The following is a 19,548-nucleotide window of genomic DNA, read 5'->3' as shown; positions in this document are numbered from 1 at the left end:
GTGGCATTCAGTTGGATCACATAGTCTTAGTTGCCCTGCAGTATGTGGGATCTTAGTTCCACAACCAGGAATCAAATCAGCATCCCCTGCATTGGAAGATTGGTTCTTAACCACTGGGCCACCAGGGAAGTCCCTCCATGTGCTTTCCAAAGAAGCTATTATACAAAATTTTGAAACTCAAAGCTATATTTATTATCAGATCTCTATGCCTGTTTTCATGTTTTGATTTGTTTTGTTTCTGCAGGTGCCCAGGAGTTTGTGTACCTTTACATTTGAGATTTTATTTATATTCAGAACTGATATCGGAAACTAAGAAAAATCTCATGACATGGAATTTTTAAGGCAATTTTATGCTATACTATGATCATGTCACTATTTGTAACATATGAGTATTTTCATTTCTAGACGAAGTCTGGGAAATTGATGGTTGTGTGGAATGGCATCAGGAAAATCAAGGCAAGCTGGGAAGTATGGCAGAAGGCTATCCCTGTACTGCATTTGGAAAACTGTGTCTTATTACTGCAAATAATGCTTCAAGACAGAGACTTCATAAATGTGTCACAAATGGAAAGAGTTTGAAATGTAATACAGGTCTCAGTAATAATTATGCTGGAAAGAATCCTAATGACATTCATGCATTGAGGGAATCATCCTTCCTTTCTAAACATGAACAAGCTGTTATTGGCATAAAATACTGTGAAAGTGATGAATCTGGAAAAACTGCCAACAGAAAGCCACTGCTTATTTGCCAACAAACGCATATGGGAGGAAAATCGTTTGAATGCAATTCCTGTGGGAAGGCCTTCAGCAGCAAGTCGAACCTTGTGGTGCATCAGGAAACTCATGAAGAAGCAAAACCCTACAAGTGTGATGCATGTGGGAAAGACTTCAGCAACAAATCCTACCTCGTTGCACATCAGAGAACTCACACAGGAAAGAAACTACATGAATGTAGTGATTCTCAGAAAACTTTTAGTTTCAATTCACAACTTGTTTTACATCAGAGAATTCACACACAAGAGAATCCCTATGAATGCTGTGAATGCGGGAAAGTCTTCACTAGGAGAGACCAGCTTGTTTCCCACCAGAGAACTCATTCCGGACTGAAACCCTATGGATGTTATGAATGTGGGAAAGCTTTTGGTTTGAAATCACAGCTCATTATACATCAAAGAATTCATACTGGAGAGAAACCCTATGAATGCAGTGATTGTCGGAAAGCCTTTAATACAAAGTCTAACCTCATGGTACATCAGAGAACTCACACAGGAGAGAAACCTTATATTTGTAGTGAATGTGGGAAAGCTTTTACTTTCAAGTCACAGCTCATTGTACATCAGGGAGCACACAGTGGCGTCAAACCCTATGGATGTAATCAATGTGGAAAAGCTTTCAGTTTGAAGTCACAACTCATTGTACATCAGAGAAGTCACACAGGAGTGAAACCCTATGGATGCAATGAATGTGGGAAAGCTTTTAGGAGCAAGTCGTACCTCATTATACATCAGAGAACTCACACAGGAGAGAAACTCCATGAATGCTGTGAATGTGGGAGAGCCTTCAGTTTTAATTCGCAACTTGTTATACATCAGAGAATTCACACAGGGGAGAATCCCTATGAATGCAGTGAGTGTGGGAAAGCCTTCAGTCGGAAATACCAGCTCATTTCACACCAGAGAACTCATGCAGGGGAGAAGCCCTATGAATGCAGTGATTGTGGGAAAACTTTTGGTTTGAAATCACAGCTCGTGATACATCAGCGAACTCATACAGGAGAGAAGCCCTATGAATGTAGTGAATGTCAGAAAGCCTTTAATACAAAATCAAACCTTATTGTACATCAGAGAACCCACACAGGAGAAAAACCATATGGTTGTAGTGAATGTGGGAAATCCTTTACTTTTAAATCACAGCTCATTGTACATCAGGGAGCACACACTGGGGTAAAACCCTATGGTTGTAATCAGTGTGGGAAAGCCTTCAGTTTGAAGTCACAGCTCATTGTACATCAGAGAAGTCACACAGGATTGAAACCCTATGGGTGCATTGAATGTGGGAAAGCTTTTAGGAGCAAGTCCTACCTCATCATACATACAAGGACTCACACAGGGGAGAAACCACATGAATGCAGTGAATGCGGAAAATCCTTCAGTTTTAACTCACAACTTATCGTACATCAGAGAATTCATACAGGAGAGAGTCCCTATGAATGCAGTGATTGTGGGAAAGCCTTTAATAGGAAAGACCAGCTTATCTCACATCAGCGAACTCATGCAGGGGAAAAACCTTATGGGTGTAGTGAGTGTGGGAAAGCCTTTAGTAGCAAGTCATATCTCATTATACACATGAGAACTCATTCAGGAGAGAAACCATATGAATGTCACAAATGTGGGAAAGCCTTCATTTGGAAGTCACTACTCATTGTACATGAGCGAACTCATGCAGGGGAAAACCCTTATAAATGCAGTCAGTGTGAGAAATCCTTCAGTGGGAAATTACGGCTCCTTGTACATCAGAGAATGCACATGAGAGAGAAGCCCTATGAATGCAATGAGTGTGAAAAAGCCTTCATTAGGAAGTCTCAGCTCATTGTACATCAGAGGACTCATTCAGGGGAGAAACCCTATGAATGCAGTGAATGTGGAAAAACTTTCTCTCAGAAATCAATTCTCAGTGCACATCAGAGGACTCATACTGGAGAGAAACCCTGTAAATGCACTGAATGTGGGAAAGCCTTTTGTTGGAAATCACAACTCATTATGCATCAGAGAACTCATGCAGATGAGAAACATATTGGTAAGTTAAATATCAGAAACTTTCTCTCAAAAGTGAATTCACCGGAATTCCTAGAAAATTCATACAGGAGAGAAACTTTATAAATGGAATCATCTCTTTGTACACCATATATGTATGGCATGTGGAAAGGAATCCACAGAAAGCTGTTTTTTATACACACACACACAAATCAGTAAATGTACACAGGAACTGTATGAATTCAGTGAACCCTCTGAAAGTTCTTAGCAGGAATTCACACCATGTCTTTAAGTTTGTGCAGTTGAGGAACAATATGAATGAAGTGAATATCAGAAACTCATTTCTTAACATGCTAACATCTGCAAAGAGTCAATTCCATAATGCAAATAAATATAGAATACAGTCCTTTGAAATTCATAATTTATTGGAATTAGGATCTTAATGAGAAAAAAATGTTAATTGAATGTATTGCAGGCATCAGAAGCTAATATGTTGGAGAAACCATGGTATAAAATTAGGGAAATTCTTCATCTAGAAATGACAGGCTTCTGATAAAAAAGTAAAATTTTGAATGAGTGAAGATCTATGAATATTTTTTAAGTCTCTACAGGAAGGCTTACTATTTTGATTCATCTGGAAAAAAATTTCCTTTATAAATTTAGGGGAAATTATGCTTCAAATTATGCTTCTAAACTCTTAGAGAACTAAAACTTGTAAAAAAAAAAAAAAAACCTATCCAACTATCAATGATAAACATTTTATAGAATATAAAGATTTTCTTACCTGAGTAAATGTAATAATCATGATAATAATAAGGATCACATCAGAAGCCCTGCAGCAATGTTTAGGTGTTTTCTTCCTTTCTGTACTATAAAATGTGTTTTGTGGACTTTAGCATATTCTTATGGATGCCACATTTGATAAATAAATTAACTAGATAACAGTACTGTTTCCCAGGGATTTATACTCTGCATGGCAACATCTTTCTTTAAAATACAACTTGTTACTAGAATAATATGGCATATAAATGCATTTCAGTACTTTAAAACCTTTACTATTGTTTTGTACTCTCTGTAAATGGACCTGAAAGCTCTCTCTTCAGTTATATAATCAGTATAGCTCACGTTTCATGTGATTGCATATCTGGAATCTGTCCTGCCCTCTTTGATTAGAATACCTTGATTTCCTTTAAGAGAATTGACAGTGTATGCAATGTATGCGTGATCAGATCATCATTCAGGGTACCCTGCCAGGAGTTGGCTGAGATAGTCCAGAATTTAAATTTTTAATGGACTCTTTAGTACAGAAAATCAAACTTAGCTTTTGTTCTCAGGTAACATCTTGCTGAAAATATTAATTAGTTCCTTCTATATAGATTACCCAGAATAGCTTTAGTTGTTGTCACTTCTTAATTCTAGTTCACTTCTCTCTTAATTTGAGCTATCTGGTATCCTCTCAGTACTTTTAAATGATACCTTTAAGTGATGCTGCTGAAGCGTGCATGTATAGCTGTAGATTCAGGGCAGTGAAAAGTCATTCTACCAATGGCTTACTTACAAAATCAGTTTTTTTCATAACCTCACCAATTACCTTTTATATATTAGCATTAATATGGGAAGAGCTAGAACCCTGAAAATAAGTTTAGGGCTATCTTGAAGGAATATGAGGATTTAAAACTGCAGATACTTCTGAAACACCCACTACTTTGTGCCCTTCAGTGGGGAATCCCATTGCTTACCCAAAGAAACTATTTCTTCCATGAAGTATATAGTTACTAATTTCTGAATCCCTAATCCTTATGCAGGATCCAAAGTAGAAACTTGGAGTGAAGAATGATGACTCACAGAGCAGAAGAGAAAGCTTACATAAGGAAAGAATTTCAGACATTTGCTATAGTCTATCCCCTAAACTTGGAAAATGTCATGAATATGTATTTTGTCATTGATGTTCCAAGGAAGATACATACACATAATAAAGAATAAACATATTCTGTGTCCCACTCTCCAAGGTCTATTAGATTTTAAAGGTGCTGTGTTGTGTGATGCACATTCACATGCAGCCTCCAGTAGAAGCCAGAGATATCAATGTAATGTTGGCGATGTAAACCAAGTACTGTGTGAAAGGATATTGCTGGATTGGGTTTGATCTTAAATGGAAAGTTTTCCAGGTGAATGAAACTGAGCAAAAATGAATAGATTTTTATAAGCAAAAAAGTTAAAAATTGAATCTCTGGCTTGAAAATCTACCTAGTTCCTCTAACTCTGCCCTAGCCCCAGAAAAGAAGGATGTTCCTGAGACTTTCAGTAATAGTTGATATTTTTCAGGAACATTAAGGGAATGATAATTCTCACATTTTACAGTGTTTCACAGGAATTAGACATTTTGGGGGGAAATGACAAAGTCTTTTGCGAACATGTAATAGATTTTAAAATCCTAAATGGAATTACAGCAAAAATGGATCCAATAATGTATAGTTTTTATTTCGTTAAGTCATGACATTATTTAGTGTAGCAGACTGTTAGTAGTGAACCCAATATTTTATTACCAAGAGTATCACTGTATTTTTCATAATGTGCCCGGCTACATTTTTGCATCCTCTTTGTAGTTAAGTGCAATCGTGCTGCTAATTCTGAATAATGAAATGGAAATAGAAGTTACTGAGGAATAATGTGAAGGTTTTTCTGAAGAAAAACATGTGAGGGAAGCCCCCTGCTGCTGCTGCTGCTGCTACTTCACTTCAGTTGTGTCCGACTCCATGCAACCCCATAGATGGCAGCCCACCAGGCTCCCCCGTCCCTGGGATTCTCCAGGCAAGAACACTGGAGTGGGTTGCCATTTCCTTCTCTAATGCATGAAAGTGAAAAGTGAAAGTGAAGTCACTCAGTCATGTCCGACCCTCAGCGACCCCATGGATTGCAGCCTTCCAGGCTCCTCCGTCCATGGGATTTTCCAGGCAAGAGTGGGGTGCCATTGCCTTCTCCGAGCCCCCTAGTGTCCTTTAATCTTTTCTTTTTAATATGCAGTATGCCAGATGTTGGGAGACTCAGCAGCCATCCTAGAACCTGAATTCCTCTTGAGGATGGAAGCCATCTGCTTGAGTGTAGTAGAGAGAGAAGAGTGATGTGGCTCTCTGATAATGATAGAGCTGCTATACCAACCCTAGACTACCAAGTCTGGGCATCTTTTTACACAAAAGAGAGGTGAACTGTCTTGTCCAAGTCTTTTTTGTTGTTGTTGGGAGGAGACTTGGTTCTGTTATGTGCACCTGAATCTGATCCAAATTAAAACATATTAGGATGCTTGGAAGATTTAATATTTAAAAACCTTTTTGTAAAATTAATCACTAGGTGGGGGGGAAGCCATGAGTAGTATCTCAGTGTGTGTAGATAAATCAGTTGATGGGCTATAATTCCCATAGATGATTTTAAATTATTATTAAATTAGAGATAGGAGTTAAATCCTTTGCAAGTAGTATGTTCCCAAAACTGAAAAATGTCATACTTATGATAAAACAGTAATTTAAACATATACCTTTAAATTAAGAACATTTAAAGCATGCTCATCAATTTTATTGAGCAATCAAATGGCAGTTCTAGTCAATATGTGAGAACAAAAAGTTGTAAGGAATTGGGGTTTGGGGTAGAAACAAAAATCCAATTGTGTGGAGATGTGGTTGTCTATTTAGAAAAACCAAAATAAACTATAGATAAATACTTAAACTACAGGCTTTAAGGCAAGATGTTTTGTACAGCTCTGAAAGCTGGCAGCTTGACTGTGAGCACAAGCAGACCTCTACATCTCTGTACTCAGACTGATCTGCCCTCAAAATATCTGAAGGCAGTTTTGCAGTAAATCAACCAAAAGCTTCAACAAACCTTAGTTGAAATACAGATCAGATTGAGTCATCCTTACCCTATTTCCCAGTCTAAAAGCTGACACCCTTTTCTGGAAGTGAATGTATATTCAGAGCAGAGTAAATATATATTCAGGGCAAAGGAAATTATCAGGAATATATAAATACCTTATATAACAAAAAATATAATTTTACCAAAAAGATGATTCTACATGTGCAGGCACTTAAATCATCAAAATCATGCAAAAACAAAGCTTTATATAGTCTTACCAGTTTAGTTGGACACTTCAACATTTACTTCTCAGTAGCATAACTTGGTTGAGAAGGAAATGGCAACCCACTCCAGTGTTCTTGCCTGGAGAATTCCAGGGACGGGGGAGCCTGGTGGGCTACCGTCTCTGGGGTCGCACAGAGTCGCACACGACTGAAGTGACGCAGCAGCAGCAGCATAACTTGGAGACCAAAAACAAACAGGACTGTGGAAGCACTGGGTAATGCCATCACAAACTAAACTTGGTAGGCACATCTAAAACATCTGACAGCAGAACACACATTATTTTCAATTGCACATGAAGCATTCATCAATACAGACTATATCCTGGGACATTAATTATAAAATTTTTCAAATAATTGAAATCATACAAAATGTCTTCAGACTGTAATGCAGCTTTACAAGAAACCAGTTGCAAAAAGAACAGGAAAATCCCCAAACACTTGGAAATGAACACAATTCCAGTCCTAGATATTTCAAGAAAAATATGGAAAATAAACATACACAAGTTAAAATACAACATTGATTTTTTTTTTTTGAGATGCAGATAAAGCAGTGCATAGAGAGAATATCACTAAATGTTTGCATTAAAAAAGAATAAGGGTCTCACATCAATAAATCCCACCATAAGAAACAAGAAAAAAACAAGTAGATCCCAGTGTAAACAGGAATGAAATAGTAAGGATAAGACCAGAGACCAATGGAACAAACAAACAAATGGGGGAAAAAAGGAAGGGAATAAACAATGCAAAACACAAATCTGGCAACAGGTGAAATGGACTAAATTTTTGAAAGGTAGAAACCACCAATAAAGGTAATCCAAATAGTGCTACATTAATTAAAGAAATTAAATTCAGTTTAAAATCCCCCAACAAAGAAAAGGATCAACCCCACGTCCAAGGAGTGGCAGCTGCGCAGGCACAGGAGGGCCAAAAGGAGCTACTCCACATTCAAGGTCAGGAGGGGCGGCCGTGAGGAGATAGCCCTCATCCAAGGTAAGGAGCAGCGGCTGTGATTTGCTGGAGCAGCCGTGAAGAGATACCCCACGTCCAAGGTAAGAGAAACCCAAGTAAGATGGTAGGTGTTGCCAGAGGGCATCAGAGGGCAGACACACTGAAACCATAATCACAGAAAACTAGCCAATCTGATCACACAGACCACAGCCTGTCTAACTCAGTGAAACTAAGCCATGCCGTGTGGAGCCACCCAAGACAGACGGGTCATGGTGGAGAGGTCTGACAGAATGTGCTCCACTGGAGAAGGGAATGGCAAACCACTTCAGTATTCTTGCCTTGAGAACCCCATTGACAGTATGAAAAGGCAAAATGATAGGATACTGAAAGAGGAACTCCCCAAGCTGGTAGGTGCCCAAAATGCTACTGGAGATCAGTGGAGAAATAACTCCAGAAAGAATGAAGGGATGGAGCCAAAGCAAAAACAATACCCGGTTGTGGATGTGACTGGTGATAGAAGCAAGGTCCGATGCTGTAAAGAGCAATATTGCATAGGAACCTGGAATGTTAGGTCCATGAAACAAGGCAAGTTGAAAGTGGTTAAACAGATGCCAAGAGTGAACATCGACATTCTAGGAATCAGCGAACTAAATGGACTGGAATGGGTGAATTTAACTCAGATGGCCATTATATCTACTACTGTGGGCAGGAATCCCTTAGAGGAAATGCAGTAGCCATCATGGTCAACAAAAGAGTCCGAAATGCAGTACTTGGATGCAATTTCAAAAACGACAGAATGATCTCTGTTCGTTTCCAAGGCAAACAATTCAATATCACAGTAATCCAAGCCTATGCACCAACCAGTAACGCTGAAGAAGCTGACATTGAATGGTTCTATGAAGACCTACAAGACCTTTTAGAACTAACACCCAAAAAATATGTCCTTTTCATTATAGGGGACTGGACTGCAAAAGTAGGAAGTCAAGAAACACCTGGAGTAACAGGCAAATTTGGCCTTGGAGTATAGAATGAAGCAGGGCAAAAGCTAACAGACCTTTGCCAAGAGAACACACTGGTCATAGCAAACACCCTCTTCCAACAACACAAGAGAAGACTCTACACAGGGACATCACCAGATGGTCAACACTGAAATCAGATTGATTATATTTTTTGCAGCCAAAGATGGAGAAGCTCTATACAGTCAGCAAAAACAAGACCGGGAGCTGACTGTGGCTCAGATCATGAACTCCCTATTGCCAAATTCAGACTTAAATTGAAGAATGTAGGGAAAGCCACTAGACCATTTAGGTATGACCTAAATCAAATCCCTTAGATTATACAGTGGAAGTGAGAAATAGATTTAAGGGCCTAGATCTGATAGATAGAGTGCCTGATGAACTATGGAATGAGGTTTATGACATTGCACAGCAGACAGGGATCAAGACCATCCCCATGGAAAAGAAATGTAAAAAAGCAAAATGGCTGTCTGGGGAGGCCTTACAAATAGCTGTGAAAAGAAGAGAAGTGAAAAGCAAAGGAGAAAAGGAAATATATAAGCATCTGAATGCAGAGTTCCAAAGAATAGCAAGGAGAGATAAGAAAGCCTTCCTCAGTGATCAATGCAAAGAAATAGAGGAAAACAACAGAATGGGAAAGACTAGAGATGTCTTCAAGAAAATTAGAGATACCAAGGGAACATTTCATGCAAAGATGGGTTTGATAAAGGACAGAAATGGTATTGACCTAACAGAAGCAGAAGATATTAAGAAGTGGTGGCAAGAATACACAGAAGAACTGTACAAAAAAGATCTTGATGACCAAGATAATCACGATGGTGTGATCACTGACCTAGAGCCAGACATCCTGGAATGTGAAGTCAACTGGGCCTTAGAAAGCATCACAATAAAGCTAGTGGAGGTGATGGAATTCCAGTTGAGCTATTCCAAATCCTGAAAGATGATGCTGGGAAAGTGCTGCACTCAATATGCCAGCAAATTTGGAAAACTCAGCAGTGGCCACAGGACTGGAAAAGGTCAGTTTTCATTCCAATCCCAAAGAAAGGCCAAGGAATACTCAAATGACCGCACAATTGCACTCATCTCACACGCTAGTAAAGTAATGCTCAAAATTCTCCAAGCCAGGCTTCAGCAATACGTGAACCGTGAACTTCCAGATATTCAAGCTGGTTTTAGAAAAGGCAGAGGAACCAGAGATCAAATTGCCAACATCCGCTGGATCATGGAAAAGCAAGAGAGTTCCAGAAAAACATCTATTTCTGCTTTATTGACTATGCCAAAGCCTTTGACTGTGTGGATCACAATAAACTGTGGAAAATTCTTCAAGAGATGGGAATACCAGACCACCTGACCTGCCTCTTGAGAAACCTATATAGTCAGGTCAAAAAGCAACAGTTAGAGCTGGACATGGAACAACAGACTGGTTCCAAATAGGAAAAGGAGTACGTCAAGGCTGTATATTCTCACCCTGCTTATTTAACTTCTATGTAGAGTGCATCATGAGAAACGCTGGGCTGGAAGAAGCAGAAGCTGGAATCAAGATTGCTGGGAGAAATATCAATAACCTCAGATATGCAGATGACACCACCCTTATGGCAGAAAGTGAAGAGGAACTAAAATGCCTCTTGATGAAAGTGAAAGAGGAGAGTGAAAAAGTTGGCTTAAAGCTCAACATTCAGAAAACTAAGATCATGGTATCTGGTCCCATCACTTCATGGGAAATCAATGTGGAAACAGTGTCAGACTTTATTTTGGGGGGCTCCAAAATCACTGCAGATGGTGACTGTAGCCATGAAATTAAAAGACACTTACTCCTTGGAAGTAGTAATGACTCCTTGGAAGAAAGTTATGACCAACCTAGATAGCATATTAAAAAGCAGAGACATTACTCTGCCATCAAAGGTCTGTCTAGTCAAGGCTATGGTCTTTCCAGTGGTCATGTATGGATGTGAGAGTTGGACTGTGAAGAAAGCTGAGTGCCAAAGAATTTATGCTTTTGAACTGTGGTATTGGAGAAGACTCTTGAGAGTCCCTTGGACTGCAAGGAGGCCCACCCAGTCCATCCTAAAGGAGATCAGTCCTTGGTTTTCTTTCCTTGGAAGGACTGATGCTGAAGCTTAAACTCCAATACTTTGGCCACCTCATGCAAAGAGTTGACTCATTGGAAAAGACCCTGATGCTGGGAGGGATTGGGGGCAGGAGGTGAAGGGGACGACAGAGGATGAGATGGCTGGATGGCATCACCGACTGGATGGATTTGAGTTTGAGTAGACTCCAGGAGTTGGTGATGGACAGGGAGGCCTGGCATGCTATGATTCATGGGGTCACAAAGAGTCACACACGACTAAGCGACTGAACTGAACTGAACTGAACAAAAAAAAAATCCAAGCTCAGGTCATTTCACTGGTCATTGCTATCAAACATTTAAGATAGAAGTAATTCCAATTCTATACAAACTCTTTCAGAAAATAGATGACAAATAAATCTTAACTCATTTTATGAAGTTAGTATTACTCTGATTTTTTAATAAAAGATACTACAAATGTTCTTTATGAACACAGATGTAAAAATCTTCAATATTAGTTAATTTACTCCTGAAATATGTAAAGGGTAATACAAGAAGATAAACTGGAGTTTATTTTGGGAATAGGAAGCTGATTCAATTTCAGAATTCAATCACTAATTCATATCTGAATAACTACAAAAAATCGCATGATCACATCAATAGGTATAGTAAAAGCGTCTGTTCAAGTTCCACAGCACCCATTAAACATACAAAAAAACACCTCAGCAGGACTTCCCTAGTGGTGCAGTGGATGAGAATCTGCCTGTTAGTGCAGGAGACACGGGTTTAATCCCTGATCCAGGAAGATTCCACATGCTGCAGAGAAAATGAGCCTGTGCAGCACAACTTTTGAGCCCATGGTCTAGAGCCTGTAAGCTGCAACTACTGAGCCCCCATGCTGCAACTACTGAAGCCCATGTGCCTAGAGCTTGTACTCCACAACAAGAGAAATCACTGCAATGAGAAGCACTCACACCGCAATGAAGAGTACCCCCACTCACTGCAACTAGAGAGAGGCGGCACAAAGCAACAACGACTCAATGCAGCCCAAAAAAATTAAATAGAAACCTCGTGTAATGTTAAAACAACAACAACAACAGCAAATCAGGAATAAGAAGTTGCTTCCTCAAACTAATGAAGCACATCTGGAAAATGTCTATAGTTAATGTAAGGGTGAAAATAAATTGCTTCCCCTAAAATTGAGAGCAAGTCAACTATCCACTCTCACCACTCTGTTTCAACATTGTACTAGAAGACTTAGCTGATTGCATTAGGCAAGAAAGAGAAAAGGGTAGAGATTAGAAAGAAAGAATAACAACCATACTGAAAGACAGCATGACTGTCTTCAAGGAAATTCCTTTTAAAACTTTACAAAAAAAAAATCCACCATAACAAGTCAATTAAGCAAGATAGCAAAATATAAAATCAACATTCAGTTGATGTATGGCAGGACCAATACAATATTGTAAAGTAATTAGCCTCCAATTTAAATAAATTTATATTAAAAATAGAAATTAAAAAAATAATAAATAAAATCAACATTCAAAACTCAGTTCTGTTTTTACATACTTGGAATATACAATGGGAAATTTGGGTTACATGCACCACTATTTATGAGAGGACCAGAAAACATGGAATAATTAAATGTAAGTCAAGTGAAATGCTGTGAACAGCAATGAAGAGGGGAGTAACAATGACCTAGATACTGGAAGGATGTGCCCTGTTAATGGACTGAAAGAGTCAATGTTGTTCAGGTGTCAGTGTTCTCCACACGGATATTTAGATTCAATCCCTTTCCTATCAAATTCCCAGGAATATCTTCTGTGAAAACTGACAAACATCCTGAAACATACGTGAAATAGCAAAGGAACTAAAAGACAGTTTTGAACAGGAAAAACAGTTCAAAACATACACTATTTTATTTCCAGGCCTATCATAAAGTTACAGTAGCTATAACAGTACGGACTTCTGAAAGGACAGACATATCAATTAGTAAAACAGAAGAGAGTCCTGAATAAAACTACCCACTACATAGTGAACTGATTTTTGTCAAAATTACAAAAACAATTCATTGGAAAAAGGATAGTCTTAAAAAAAAAATGGTGCTGAATCACTTGCACATCTATTTGAGAAAAATGTATACTTATACCATATACAAAAACCAATTTTATGAGGAGTATACTAGAGGTTGAGCTTCATCCAGCTAAAGGATTGATGGTGAGCATTTAATATATTTAATTTCACATCTAAGACTAAAATGAGGGTTGAGCAGATGGAAGAATACTATACAAAAATATTTTCTGGTAAAGTAAAAACATGAGTAAGCATAGAAAGAGGAAAGAGAGGGTTGGGGAAATAAGATACTTCCATTAATAGGAAATCAAAGGATACCACTTTAATTCTTAGGCTGCTGATAATAAAAGGTGGAGAAATGTGAGATTCAGAGCGCTAGAAGATGATATAAAAGTAACAACTGGAACAAAAATATGAAGCCTAAATTACAAAAGAAATTACTTGAAAGAAAATAATGCAACACAGGAAAAAAAAATAGTAAAGATGAATAGGTTGCACTGAAATAACAGGGAAGGGCAGGAGAGAAACCATTTATGATGGTAGAATTCCCATGATATACAGAAGAAATGATGAAATTGGAAGATTGTCATTAGACAGCCACTATAGTAAGGATTGTTTCAGGCAGAAATTAATGAGTGCTAAAACTTGTAAACAAAAATGTTATGAGGAACAAATACTTGTCTCAAAGTATTTTCCTCTCAGGTATTTCTTAATTACAAAAGTAGTATTTTTAGATTGACAAATTTCAGAAATTAGGAAATATTTTTACATAGATGATGGTAAAATACAATGCTAAAACATGTTTGAAGGAAAATGCATAAATTTATTAAGAAAAAGGTTGAAAACTAATTATCTAGCCTTCTATTTTAGGAAGCCACAAAAGAAAAGCAAACTCAGGGAACATAGCAGGAAGGCAATAAGGAAGATCAGACATTGATTAAACAGGAACCATACGTACAAGAGAGAAAGTACCACAGAAAGTTGATTCTTTGATTAATTCACTTCTGATCAAGAAAGAGGAAAAAAATACCTTGCCAGTAACCAGTATGAAAAGGGATATCACAACAAGATTTTACATGAAAGAAAATAAATGTATAAGAAGGTTATGCAATAGGCAAACATATTTGACAGTTTAGATGATAAGGACAAATTCCTTAAAAATCCCAACATTAATAAAATGGGCAAAAGAAATAAAAAAAAAAAAAAAGTACTAAATCTATTGAAGAAATTGAATCCAAAATCTAAAACCTTTCCACAAAGAGACTGAAGCCTAGCTGACTTCACTAGTGAATTCTTCTGATTTAAAGAAGAAATAATTCCAGTTTTGTAAAAATTTCCAGATAATATAAAAAGTGAGAGAATGCTTCCTGATACTTTTTACAGGACCTGCATAACTTTGGTGCCAAAATCCAACAGACACATTAGGAAAAAAAATGAAAATGTAGACATTTATTTCTCATGAAGAGGGATGCAAAAATCCTAAAAAGTGAATTAGATGGAATCTAATGATATGTAAAAACTACATCATGATCAAGTATGGTTAAAAAACAAACAAAACCCACTGTGATCCAACAGTTACAGAATAAGAGAAAAACCAACTCAAGAGATGCAGAAGACAGCTGCCAAAATTAAACAGGCATTTATAGCAAAACCTCTTAAAACTAGTAATACACAGGTACTTCCTTAATCTGACAAAGCATATATATCTACAAGAGAAATCTATCATAGACATGTCATGTTGCACACACATCATGATTTCATTTCAAGTGAAATATTTAATGCTCTCTCCCTGCATACAATAAATAAAATTATAACTATTACCTCTTTAATTTAACATCGTGAATATTTTTGTCCTAACCCATACAATATGTTTTTTAAAAATAAGGTTGGAAAGAAAGAAAAATAAGTCATTCCTACACAATATGTTTATGTACTTAGAAAATCCAAAAACGTCTACAAATAAAACTTACAGATTTAGGTGAATTTAGCAGAGTTGCTAGGTAGAATGTCAATACACAAAAGTCAACTGTATTTCTATATATTACAAAACAATTAGATAATGAAACTAAAGGAATCATGGACAACAGCATCAAAAATATTAAATGATTAGAAATAAATCTAAATAAAGGTTTGAAATTAAACAAATAAGATCTATTTTGTCTTTGTGGATTGGAAGACTCAAATTGCTTTCAAGCATTGCCCAAATTTATAAATTCAGTGCTATCTCACAGTCCTAGTAGATGCATTTTTGTCAAAATTAACAAGCTGATTCTGAAATCCATGTGAAAATGCAAAGGGTGAAGCATAGCAAAAACAAAGAGGAAGAAAATTGAAGGATACACACTGAACATTGACTTAGTGATTGTTATAATAGTATAGTTTTGTGTAAAGGTAGACAAACAGAACAATGGAGCAACAGACCAGAGAACCCATTAGCAGACCCCCACATGTGCCATCATCTGATTTCAGACAAAAAGTGACACTGCAGTGTAGTGGTGGAAACACTGCAATAAGTCAGGTAGGCCAACTGGATATCCTCTGGAGGGAACTGACACTGCCCCCCCTCATACCTCACACCATAAGTTAAAATTATTTCTAGGTGAATTGTACACCTAAATGTGAAGGGGGAAAGTAGACCTTCTAGAAGCTTATGGTGGGGGAAACTTGTAGCTTTTGAGAAGGCAGGTCAAGTGCAAAAACAGGAAAAGCTAATGTTTGGTGACTTAAATCAAGGTGGTTACCATGGAGGGATAATGACTGGACATGGGCATGAGAGAGCCTTCAAGCGTGCTGTAAGTGGTGAGGACACAGTACCTGCACATGAAGAAATCAGGTAAGCCCTAAAGATTCGTGCACTTTATATAAATTGTAAAGATAGAGAATCAAAACATCAAGAACATTCACAATGTGCTTTCATTTTCTTGGACTTGTATGTCTGTTCAACTTTTCGCATGTAATATTATGTTAATCTAAAACATTTTTGGTTAAATATCTAGGCTTTTTTTAAACAATAAAAATAGATAAACCAACTGATTTTTTTCATGCTCTGCACAGAGTAAGGAATCAGCAACTCCTGAGAAGATGGGTTCCTCAAACACAGGGACACTCATTCGTCTGTGACGTCAGTGTCCAGAGTGGACCTGGAGCGTGACCAGCATCGGGAAAGTGGGCTGAGTGATGAAGTTGCAGGTTACACCAGGACTTCCCTCCTCCTCTCCCACCCTCCAGTTCAGGGTGCTTCCAGGTGACAGGACAACCACACACCTCAAACCTCTGCCAGTTCTGTGACTGTAGACCAGTGACTTAATCTTCTGATGGGTATCTTGTCATTTGGAAATGAGGGCAGAATACCCACCTCACAGAGTCACATATGCTCAGTAAACAGTCCCTGAGCTCCAAGACCCTGTCCCCACCTCATCCCTGACTGAACACCAGCAGGAGAGAAGGGTTGAACCAGGTGAAGTGGGTCTTATTTGGGCACAGCACCACTGCCCAGCCACCTTTGAGCATGAAGCAAAAGCAAAAATCAGTAGTACTCATCTCATCTTTAAATTTTTTGTGTATGTTCATTGTAAATTCTCTGGCAAAAAAAAAAAAATGTGTTTTTTAAATGCAAATAAAAACCACAATGAGGTACCATTTCACACCAGTCAGAATGGCTGCGATCCAAAAGTCTACAAGCAATAAATGCTGGAGAGGGTGTGGAGAAAAGGGAACCCTCTTACACTGTTGGTGGGAATGCAAACTAATACAGCCACTATGGAGAACAGTGTGGAGATTCCTTAAAAAGCTGGAAAGAGAACTGCCATATGACCCAGCAATCCCACTGCTGAGCATACACACTGAGGAAACCAGAATTGAAAGAGACACGTGTACCCCAACGTTCATCACAGCACTGTTTATAATAGCCAGGACATGGAAGCAACCTAGATGTCCATCAGCAGACGAATGGATAAGAAAGCAGTGGTACATATACACAACGGAGTATTACTCAGCCATTAAAAAAAATACATTTGAATCAGCTCTAATGACATGGATGAAACTAGAGCATATTATACAGAGTGAAGTAAACCAGAAAGAAAAACACCAATACAGTATACTAATGCATATATATGGAATTTAGAAAGATGGTAACGATAACCCTGTATGTGAGATAGCAAAAGAGACACAGATGTTTAGAACAGTCTTTTGGACTCTGTGGGAGAGGGCGAGGGTGGGATGATTTGGGAGAATGGCATTGAAACATGTATATCATATGTGAAATGAATCACCAGTCCAGGATCAATGCATGATACAGGATGCTCGGGGCTGGTGCACTGGAATGACCCAGAGGGATGGTATGGGGAGGGAGGTGGGAGGGGGGTTCAGGATGGGAAACATGTGTACACCCATGGCGGATTCATGTTGATGTATGGCAATACCAATACAATATTGTAAAGTAATTAGCCTCTAATTAAGATAAATAAATTAATATTTTTAAAAAATAAAAATACTGTGTTAAAATACTATTTATCTTGATGACTGAGTTGTTTGGTTCCTCACTTGCCTCCCCCTGGTGCAGGCCTTATTTGGACAGTAAAGTTCTCCAGCCTGGGCCTTACAGATCCAGACTCCAGGGAGTGTCCGGCACCCACATGCTGGTCATGGCCCTGAGTGGTGATGCTGGCACCCAGGGTGATGAAGGAGGTGCACTGCGAGGGCCCTGCACAGGACCCAGAGGAGGGGGCTGTACAGCTTTGTTCCCTTGAAAGACCTGTAGCTGGAGTGCAACTCATCCGAGCTTGAAGGAGAACAGGGTCTAATCCTCTAGTAGGGCTGGCAGCCTCAACTGCCTCTGAGTCAGTGTGTGGGGAGGGTCTTCCAGTTCCCTGCCCCCATCTACCACCTGCCTTCTTCCAAGAAAGGAAGGGCAGCTGAGTCACTCTTTGAAGCGCTTGCTTACACTTCCTCTGTCCTTTACAGCATTCTACCCGGGATGTAAGGTATCCCGTCTTCTTCGGTCCAGCATTGCTTTCCCAGGGTGTTCCCCAGATGGCCTGCTCCCTGGAATTCTGTGAACCCAAGGAGGGGCCAAAGAACTGGTCTCCAACAGCTACAAGCACCCAATATGCAGACAGACATTCAACAAATCTGATACCTCCACCCTACCCACCAGAGGTACTTACCCTGGGGCTTTTGAGAAGGCATCCTGGGGCAGTGAGGGTGGGGCAGGAACTCCCTCAGGGAGACCCTGGGGATGAAGGTAATTCCCTGGTAGGAAGAGAGGGATTTAGGGTGAAAAGGGGGTTCTTTGAGGCCCTATCCAGATGAGCTTAAAGTCTTTTGAGGATCAGGGATTTTTAAAAATGTGTTCAGGTAATCATTATGAGGGAAAGTACATTAATGGCCAGAAAATTTCTGAACAGAAGTCATAAAGGAGAAGTTACCTTACCAAATTTTGAATGTGTTAAAAATGAAGAGGGTAGGTAAGAAACAAAATGATGAAAAAGAAGATAGCACATGAAGAGTTATTGATTCATTTGATGATCTCAATCCAGTTGAGGTAGGAGATAGATGGGCTCCAGGTTAGACATTTACAACTGGCCTCCTGTTTGCCTGTCATGGGGCAGGAAGAAGAGGGCTTTAGGTTGGATACTTACAACTTTTAGCATTTTCTGAGACAAGAGATGGGTGGGCTCCAGTTGAATTTACAATCAGCCTCCTGCTTGCCCTCCAAAATGGAAGTAACAAGAGAAACAGGGTAAATAGCCAGTCTTTGTCTCTTGTAAACACCTTAAGGTAATAGTCATGGCAACAGTCAAGGTAATAACCATGGCAAGGACAAAGAGGTGCAAAACCCTGTTTTGAGTAAAGGATTAAGGAATCTGCACACCCACCCCACCCCCCAACTCTTCTTTGGGACAAAGGAGACACTACACCGAGGCAGAAAAGCTCCTTGGGGTCAAAAGTCAGGGGAAAATTCCAGGCCATAATGAGTCTTGCTCCTCCCAGAAAACTTCACTTTGAGATCCATCTTGGCTGACAGGTGTGTGTGCACCTGAGGGGAGGGTCTTGAGACAAATTAACTGGAGCCAGGGGGGACAAAGCAAGATGACTGGCCTGAAGGAAAGCAAAAACCTGGAAAACTGCCCCCTTATGAGGGATTTAAACTTCCCAAAGTCAAGATTCTCTCTCTGAGCTCACCCGTGTACCTTTCCACATGTATTTTTCTTTTCCGTAAACTTTCTACCTTGCGATTTAACTTCTGCCTTCTTGCCTGAATTCATTCTTGACTAGTCATGCTAGGGACTCTGGCCCTAACTGCTGTGGCCCAGTGGTTAGGACTCCTGGTCTGGAAAACTAAGATCGTGCTTCCAGCCACTGCTTGTTGCAAGCAGCTGCTTACTGCTGGATGCATCTGAAATCACAATGAGAAAAGGCCTGTTTTTACAAATAATAAACTTCACCAAAGAGAAGAGAAGGTACAGAGAGGGTCAAAGTCACAGAGCTATTAAACAATTGAACTGGGAGTCCACACCAGATAGCCTGGGTCCAGAAGAGAACAGAAAATCTGGAAACAGCAG

At 39.1% G+C, this 19,548-nt stretch overlaps 1 protein-coding gene across 9 annotated transcripts in view; it reads left to right on the top strand.

Moving 5' to 3' along the window:
* LOC102396564 (zinc finger protein 268) overlaps positions 1–16,615 on the top strand; it is a 48,808-nt gene extending 32,193 nt beyond the window's left edge. For 7 of the 9 annotated variants that reach the window (XM_025267912.3, XM_025267911.3, XM_025267909.3 and 4 more), the window contains one exon: positions 406–3,805. In XM_025267912.3, the coding sequence (XP_025123697.3) occupies positions 406–2,879 (2,474 nt within the window). In that variant the 3' untranslated portion in view covers positions 2,880–3,805. Of the gene's footprint in view, positions 1–405; positions 3,806–4,558; positions 4,749–16,039 lie in introns of those variants that run through there. The other 2 variants (XM_025267914.3, XM_025267913.3) reach the window with 2 other exon arrangements.
* The last annotated feature ends 2,933 nt before the right edge of the window (positions 16,616–19,548 follow it).

The sequence above is a fragment of the Bubalus bubalis genome, chromosome 17, assembly GCF_019923935.1.
Source record: "Bubalus bubalis isolate 160015118507 breed Murrah chromosome 17, NDDB_SH_1, whole genome shotgun sequence".
In the NCBI taxonomy this organism is placed as follows: domain Eukaryota; kingdom Metazoa; phylum Chordata; class Mammalia; order Artiodactyla; family Bovidae; genus Bubalus; species Bubalus bubalis.
Note: the sequence above shows the minus strand (reverse complement) of the source record. Positions and strands in the feature narration are given on the sequence as shown.